The 8,827-nt window shown below is 28.9% G+C and overlaps 3 protein-coding genes across 3 annotated transcripts in view; 2 read left to right on the top strand and 1 right to left on the bottom strand.

Moving 5' to 3' along the window:
• Positions 1–593: 593 nt before the first annotated feature.
• LOC105620949 lies at positions 594–2,295 on the top strand. Its single transcript, XM_012202425.1, has 3 exons — positions 594–763; positions 1,071–1,350; positions 2,050–2,295. Exons 1-3 carry the CDS (start codon positions 594–596, stop codon positions 2,293–2,295), a joined length of 696 nt encoding a protein of 231 aa, XP_012057815.1.
• Positions 2,296–5,091: 2,796 nt separating this feature from the next.
• Positions 5,092–5,795, top strand: LOC105621015. The gene is made up of 3 exons (XM_012202491.1): positions 5,092–5,103; positions 5,193–5,392; positions 5,606–5,795. The coding sequence occupies exons 1-3, from the start codon at positions 5,092–5,094 to the stop codon at positions 5,793–5,795; spliced, it is 402 nt and encodes a 133-aa protein (XP_012057881.1).
• Positions 5,796–8,374: 2,579 nt separating this feature from the next.
• The window catches only part of LOC105620948 (blood vessel epicardial substance-like), a 4,904-nt gene continuing 4,451 nt past the window's right edge, over positions 8,375–8,827 (bottom strand). The window contains exon 5 of the mRNA XM_012202424.1: positions 8,375–8,398. Coding sequence (XP_012057814.1) covers positions 8,375–8,398 — 24 coding nt within the window. The remainder of the gene's footprint in view (positions 8,399–8,827) is intronic.

Genomic DNA, 8,827 nt, shown 5'->3' with positions numbered 1-8,827 from the left:
TAGGGAACGTGAGTTTTTCCTAAAAATCTTTTTAGAAATCACATTAAACATGATACACAAAATTGATTAATGAATATTCAAATCATTACAATTAAACAGTAAAATGATATAGAATGTGGACTTTATTTTTAGTAGACTTTTTATTATGCTAACTTTTAAGAATAAAAAACATAAAATTAAACTTGAGAACTTCATTTAAAAAAATGAAGTTCTAAACAAAACTGAAAATAAAAACTATCAGAAAGAACTTAAAAATTGAACAAATAAAATTAACAGATATTATTGATTTTTAAAATAAAAAATTTATTGTTTAAATTAAAATAAGGATGTCAAAGATGTATAAAAAAAATTTAGAATGCAATGACTTGTTTAAAAAAAAAAATTCAGAATGAAAGGAAAAGGCAGAATTCAATAATTTGCAGATCTATATATCCAAAAGAACTAATGGTTGAAATGGTTTCTTACCATTTTCTTCGATAAGTAAAATATCTCGAAATTTGAAATAAAAGAATACATTGCAGTTGTATAATTAATTCGTATAATGTTCAGAAAAAAGATTTTCGATCGAATTCCCTGATTCCCAGAACATCAACATGAGTCTCTGTTCACGGAGACGCTTTCGCATCACTCCTATGCGAGCTCTGGCGGCATTCTTCCTGATGGTTGTGCTGTTCTGGTATAGTCTCAGTCGGCAAGAAATTCCGCAGCAGCCATGTAGCGTGCCCGAAGAATTTACTGAGAAATTACATGATCTCGCTTATAGGTCAGTATTTAAATTATGTGATATTTATTTATGATAGTTTATAATTATATTTAATTTCTTTATCTCTTCTTCTCAATCATTAAGTTCTATTTTCATTAAAATTTTTTTAAGTCTAGATTTTTTAAAATAAAATACATGTAACTGATATAATTGAAAATGCTTTAAAATACTTTTTAATTAGAATTTTAAGTTAAATTTAATTAGACTTTTAGAAGATATCTCTCTTTAATTTTTAACGCGTAAAATACCTGTAATAGTTTATGTAAAATAATTTATTATCAAAACATAATTTCCATAATTTCTTCAGGGCTCATTTGGTCCTCTCTAAGTTGGGCATCGTCCACTTTCTCTGTCTGGGCGGCCTTTGGGGCCAAGTTCGAATAGGCCGCGCACTGCCGTGGGCACGTAAAGTGGAACTATGTTTGATCGACACGCTTCGCGACGATGTCTTAATCACAAAAGCCTTCCGAGAAGTCGGTTTGAGTGCAACTTACCTTCATGCAGCGGGAATTTACAGGATACAGGAACACGAAGTCGGCGAAGATGCACCTAAAGTGGAAGTGGTTGTTTTCGAGGAAGACGCAGTGGTAATTAAGTTTTTTAAACAAAATTTTTTATTTAAAGTGGACTTTATATTAAACATTTTTTAATTATATCTGTAAAATTTAAATAATAACAATTTTTACAGAATACGTTTTTACATAAGACAAAATCAAACAGATAAAACTACTCGTTTTGTTAGTATTTCCTTTAGATGCTTCGTATTTATGTCCGATTTATTGTCACTGTAAATAGTTTACAACTTCAGCTCTTCCTTGCTTTTACATCAAGAATAGTTTATTTGTAAGATTTCGTTTTATGTATCTAGCACAAATGCAAATTCGACGCTTTGTGTGCCCTTATGCTTTTGTGGAGCATTGAAGGAAACTCTAGAAATATACGATTTCCGTGGATTTTCCGTGGAAAAACACATCACGTAGAACAAGTGAAGACAACTCCTTTAGCGTCGATTTGTCCATAAATCGGCGAACGTAATCGTTTTATTATCCCTTATTTGTATGTATACGATCCGAATTGTCGAATTCGTCGACAAGGTAATCAATTCAATCTTATCAAATCCATCTTAAATTTCCTAGATTTAAAACAAAACATACTGAGAATATCACAATCATTTTAAAAAATATTCTACTTTAAGATGGAAAATTTTAAAACTGATCCAAAAAGAAGGAAAAAATGTAGAGATGTCACCAACACCTCAAAAAATTCAATGATGTTAACACTTACAGACGCAGATGGTGAGAAGAGTCGGCTGGACCAGAAGGGTCCTGCCTCCAGACTGCGAGTTCTCGCCGAGTCTACAGTGTTTTCCACCACAATTAGTGATACCTCCTCTACCGGCGAAACAATTCGGCGGCCGATTGATGCCCGTGCCACGAGAAGGCATAGAATTACAGAAGTATCATTATCCTAATGATTGGTGGTTGGAGATCAAGCCCACTGACTGTACCGAGCTCCAAGAGACAAATGTGTAGTGTACAATCATGATGCAATTAGTCTTAGTGCAATATTAGAACATTGTGTTCGCTAAATCGGAATTCATTGTCTAAACATTGTTTAATTAGCTTGTTTAATCAGCATATATAATTCAATTATGGTTTAGTTATTTATAGTGTTCAACTGATAATTAACTTGGATTATAATTAGCTTGGATTAATGAAGAAAGCGCTGAGATATTTTTTACTATAACCAAAATATTTTCTAAAAGTATACATGACAAATAGAAAATGTGCATGTGTCGACAAACGATAAATTTTGAATAGTTATGTAATTGATTTAAAAATCTAATTTACTCTTCTAAAAAGTTCGATCGGCGCACACAAAGTGACGATGCAATTATTGCTTATAGAAAGTATTCAAGTGCTATCATAAAATAAAACGTACAGTAGTATTATTAATGATAATGGTCAACTGTTAATCATCATAGCGATTATTAGATGGTTAAAAATGGATTCAAATTATTTTTTCCTAAGTCATATTTCCTGAGATTTTTTGTTATATTATTTCCATTTTTATATCTCACATTTTTTAATTACTTTAATTACTTTAATCTTCCAATTTGTAATTAAAATTATTAATTAAATTTGTAATTAAAATTTTATAAATCAACAATTTACTACATGCACAGTTACTACTAACATACTTACATACATAATTACTGAAAAAAATTATGTAGAATGACTTTTTATGCATTTTTACACTTTTTAAAAATCGTTTTTTATCATTTAAGCTGGATATTTTAACAGTACAGTAACATTTATATTACCATAAGTGCTAAGTGATACAGTAACATTTATATTACCATAAGTGCTAAGAAGATAAAAGTATATGTATGCGAATACAAGTTTAATGTTCATATATTCTTCGAAGCGCAAAGTATATGAGTATACTTTAGACTTAATCGTGAAGTTATAGAGAAAATATATAATAAGAAATTAACTCTACGTGTATACTTAAAAGGCATTGTTAGCTTTAACTTATTTAATTGTACTTATTTACACATTTATACGCAATGCGCTTTTATACGAAAACATATCTTCTTAAAATAATGTATTCATTTAAGCGATTAATTATAGATAATTATTACTTCAAATTAATTATAGATAATTATTACTTCAATAAGCAATCTTGTTACAATTCATTATAAGCTGTGATGAAAACCGTAATTATTATTCAGTGCAACATAGTAGGAAACAATAATATGTAATAATAAAATATATTCGTTGTACTTCTACTGGTCGCGCGCGAATTTATGTTAATGCAATTATAAATGCAATTGTAACAATACATTTCGTAATGTTACAGTTACGTCCAAAAATCTTCCAGGGGTTGAATAAAAATCTGTAAAATATATTAACATGTTTTTAAATTTATTTTAAGTAATTATATATATGATTATCGTTTCCTTTATTAATTAAAAAGAGAAAGTTCTAAGAGCTCTCGACTATGACTAGATTGATGAAATAAACAATATAACAGCAACATCATTCAAAAGAATGAGTACTTCCTAAAGAAATCTTTGAAAGCAAATGCATTAGCATACGTTCCTTGTTGAAAGTATCTTGAAAGTACCTTATATGATGCCTCCGTCACTTTTCACTACGCCGCGTTGGATCTACGGCTCATCAATTGCTATAGCAATTTTTTAACAAACATCTTTTCTGTATTATCGCTTTTATAAAATTTAATACTACATGTTTATTTAAAATGAATGTTATTATATGATAGCTATTAATAAACAAAATTTAACATTAATTTATATTGATCAAAACATAAATTTGTGAAACTTTTTTTAAAGTTATTTTTTTATACAATAATCAAGTTTATGTTATTAAATGTCGATATTTAATGTCGCATTTGGAATTATTTGAAAAAGCTGCTACTTAATTGCTGCTAATATTCTTGCATACCTCAAGTGTATAAATGTGTATGTTTACAAGATTATAAGAAATATTATATTAATATTTTTCATAAATTTAGGTCACAAAGAAAGTATTTACTTTGCACAATGTGAATCACGAATGAAATTTGCATATGATTCTTACTGAATACATTCCTTATTTCTTGAATTATTGTACAACTTTTTATTAGATACATATTATTAAATACATACAATCTTTTGCCAAATAATTTCTTATTTTGTCTGTTTATTTGTGTACATTTCCTTTAGTGAAACTTTTCTTCATTGAAGAATAAATTGTAATAACTTCAGTTGTAGCATTACGATGACATTTATGAGTCATTATACATATGTTGCTTTAGGCGGTTCGAGAGAGATGGAAGGGAAGATATAAAAGAAAGTCTGCTCGAAGACTTTCAAGTTCATAGTTTCATTTCGATCCATGAAGGTTTTATCCGGCTACACGAGCGTTTCTCTTCATCAAAAATCTTAGCGAGATAATGTGTCCTGTTTCTAAAATAAAGTAGATATATATGTATATATATATATATATATATATATATATAAAAATCTACAATTGAAGACTTAATATTTGTTAATTTACGTTTTATATATGCAATACACAATTGTTCATTATAAAGCTATTGAAATGTTTAAAGTAAAAGTTAAAATCATTATTTTAGATAAAGTGATGAATTAACAAATAGTGATAAATAAATATTTCTTTACTAATTTGTGGAAAAGAATATTACCATTAAAATGGAAAAGGTGTATCTAGAAAATGCCACTCTAACAATGTATTTATTTAATCAATAATTTAATTAAAGTAAATTGGATATCTTGAAAGTACAATTATAAAAAATTAAATTTTATGAAAATGAAGGTGAGTTAATTAATATTTAAAAATTAAACATTTTCTTTCACAAAAATTAATGTTAATATTAATTATAATGAGTTGATAATAACTTTTAGTTACCTACGGTTATCGTGTTCTTTGGCTTAATTCTGGAATTAGTGGAATTTAATGAAACCTACAAAATTAAGCCATATTCATATTATAATCCTCCTCCATGGCGTCCACGATGGCATTCGTTTCCAAAACATCGAAAACATTATCATCCCAAAAGAATATTAGCGAACAAGTATCATCGTTATGAACCAGATTATCACAGGTAAAAAAATTGAAAATCTTTAAAAATTTTATCTATATTAAATATCTCAAAAATTTATTTCTTCCATTAAACGTTATGATTCCATTTTTGTTGCTTACATTATATATATATATATATATATATATATATATATATATATATATATTGCTTGTATTATATTATTAATATTATGCATATTTAATATATATATTTTTTAATTATTTTTACATGCAGATATGCACCGTATCATGAGGATGCGGTAGATACATCTGACCAAGATAAATCTTTTGTTATAGTCATACAACTTCCGCATAAAAGCGAAAAAAAGAAATATTTCTATCAGCGAAAGCATGTCATAGATCCTCCGCAAAATAACGATTATGACGATGATGATGATGAGGTAAAAGTGTACAAGTTAAAATAACTAAGAAATTCAAGTTAAAGTCAATGATGATTGATGATTTTTGTGTTATAAGATATATAATAATTAAATTTTGATTAATAAATTCTAAAACTAACAATATAAAAAATTTATAGAGTTGAGTTTCTATATTTTGATATTTATGTTTTATATTTGCTTGTTATGTTTGACATATTTTACATGTTCGCGTTCGAGATTGCATTTATTTATAAATATATGCCAACATGCATATAGTCTATATTGACCTAGAAATATTTAAAAAATTATGTTTTATTTATTAGGATTGTATCCTATTTTTATAATTTCTATTTAGTATAAGACATTATTTCTTGCGATTAAATATTTATCTTATTAATTACAATTTAGGATTAAAAAATTACAATACTGAAATTATCCCATCATCATGTAATAATGGCAAGGATAACGAAGAAAATGGAAATTAGAAGCAGGATGATTTGGTATTATACTTAATTATACTACACGTTTTTCAACGTAATTTTTATTTCTAACATAATAGTCAACGAACATATTGTAATCACAAATAATAATTACATACAATGTCGTCGTGATGTTGATGTGTCGCTGCTGCAGTCCATCTTTCGCGATTTCATTTATTTTTTCGACGTCAACAAAGATCACTCAAACAGATTCTTTCGTACTTTAGGCTCTTGTCTACGTCGGAAAATAGATCAGTCTTGCAAAGACAAAAATTTTCTCTATGTGCAATTTAGTTCTAAAATTTAATTCTAAAAATAATTCAACAAATCTAATATTAATAAAATTTTAAACATTACGGCAAATATCATAAGAATTAATAAAGTTATAGTAACTCAGTCTTCTTCAAATTTTGATTATTACAAATGTATAAAGTTTTTATATATGTTACATATATATTGTATATACATATAAATTCAATTTTCGCGAAAACAATTACATAATAACAGAATACTACAATAATCTAATTTGATAAAAATAAATTTTACTTTAAACATTTGATGATCTTTTCCGACGTGTGCGCCTCTTACAACTTTATACAATCCTTCGTAACGTTACAATATTCTACAACCATTTTTGTGTTTAACATTTACACTTGACTCTACACAGCCGTTTTTATTAATTTTATTCCCTTCACGTTTTTTTGTTTAATCGTTTGTGCGTCTTTATTGATCTTCTACGGCTTCACTCTCACACGCGGTGATTATATAAACATAGAAACATATAAACACACATGTTTTTTTTCTTCTACGTGTCACACACGACGCATATTAGCTTTTCTTTCGTTTAATCTGCGCGAATAATTAAACTTTGCTTTTTATAATTTGCATCTCGCCATTAACTACGATTTTCGAAGCACTTTATTGCAGGTTTCTTTTTTTTTTAACAAAGCACTTATCTGTTTTTATTACACCCGGATCATTCGGCTAGTTTTTTCATTTCATCTTTATTTTTTTCTGTTTATTTATTTTATGCATTTTACAATTGATTAAGGAATGTGCAAATGCAATTTTCTGTTCACAAATTGCTGCATGTTTTCTCGAAATATTATATTTATCGTGAATGCGCATTTTATGTACTAATTTTATACAACAATCCCGACTTGTTTACGCTGTTTGGATGTCCTTCATTAATAATAGATAGTAATCAAATATTATTTTTATATTGATGTATTTTTATATTGATGTAAAATATTGTTTAATGATTCATAGATTAAGTGATTTACTGATTATTATTTGTATGTAAATGAATAACTGGCGATTGCTTGGAATCATTGATAAGAGAATAGGATGAAAAAAAAATCTGTAGAATTAGGATTTTTTTAATGCAAATGTATATATACCGAAATCATTATGCGGGAAGGATATCCTAACTCGCGCAAATGCGAGATATGCGTGTATGGTTACCACGGCAGCTATTTACGCACGTGTTGTCCTGTATGTGTATATAATCAGCGTTTCTCTGAAAGACTTAATAATTATATCCGTTGTAATCACAGTCGATGTAAAAGTGTACACAGAGGCGATGCTCATTATAATATAATATAATCTATATTTAATCTTTTGTTTACGATTTCTCTCTCCTTTATTCTTACTTTTCACGTCAATGAACGATTCACATTCATCTCCACCACACGATCGAATTTCGATTCATCTCGAAACTTTGATGGGTACCTCAAATGTGATCGAAGGATATCGGAATATTTTTTTATTTTTAACGGCCGCCATCGCGGTTTCGATTTCACACGTGCGTGCGTGTCTCTGTAAGGCGTGGCACTTGCAAGATATGAAAATCAATTGCACACGTCAAAACTACGCCCAACGACTTCTTCCACCAGCGCTCTTGCGATTTTGTGGTACCAAGGATCCTCGTGGTACCGAAGCATAATCCATGCGGTACCAAGACCGTTGCGTTCTCTCTTCCGAGGAAATAGGCCATTCATCGGTATCGTGTCCACCGGAAGTTCAAAGGGTGAGTTTTGCGGTGTGCTTTAGGATGACGACAAGACCACGACGGGGCTAGGCGGAGCGTTGCGGCGACAGTGAAAGTAGAGGCACGCTGGCAGGCCCTTCCCCGTCGGGCGAGCGTCATACCGGTGTCTCGAAGGTCACCTGGAACATTTATTTTATAATATATGATAAAGTTAGAATAAAAAAAACATTAATCAATTAATTTAATTTTCTCCCTGAAGGAAGAAGTTAAAAAGATCTATTTTGTTCTATTTACAAGCGACAAGATTTCTTCTAAAATGATAACGAATAACATCATTGATAAATATAAAAACAGAGAATTATACTTAAGAATATCAGAAAATATTTAAGTAATATTAACTCTCCAGAGCTGACGTCAAAATACACAATTACTTAATTGTTGGGTCTGTGGAATTCACTTAAATTATAATATGTTAACTAAAAAGCACTAATTAATTTCGAAGAAATCAAAATTATATATAATGTATAAAAAAAAGAATGTATGTGTGTGTGTGTGTGTGTGTGTGTGTGTGTGTGTGTGTGTGTGTGTGTGTGTGTGTGTGTGTGTGT

This window comes from Atta cephalotes (genome assembly GCF_000143395.1).
Source record: "Atta cephalotes unplaced genomic scaffold scaffold00031, whole genome shotgun sequence".
Lineage (NCBI taxonomy): Eukaryota > Metazoa > Arthropoda > Insecta > Hymenoptera > Formicidae > Atta > Atta cephalotes.
Note: the sequence above shows the minus strand (reverse complement) of the source record. Positions and strands in the feature narration are given on the sequence as shown.

What these genes read in the sequence shown, in the direction of transcription:
- LOC105620949 (XM_012202425.1), top strand. Translation starts at nt 594, where the DNA reads ATGAGTCTCTGTTCACGGAGACGCTTTCGCATCACTCCTATGCGAGCT. An exon ending in TTACATGATCTCGCTTATAG is followed by an intron (nt 764 to 1,070) that starts GTCAGTATTTAA and finishes TAATTTCTTCAG; the next exon opens with GGCTCATTTGGTCCTCTCTA. An exon ending in TTTTCGAGGAAGACGCAGTG is followed by an intron (nt 1,351 to 2,049) that starts GTAATTAAGTTT and finishes TAACACTTACAG; the next exon opens with ACGCAGATGGTGAGAAGAGT.
- LOC105621015 (XM_012202491.1), top strand. An exon ending in TATGAACCAGATTATCACAG is followed by an intron (nt 5,393 to 5,605) that starts GTAAAAAAATTG and finishes TTTTACATGCAG; the next exon opens with ATATGCACCGTATCATGAGG.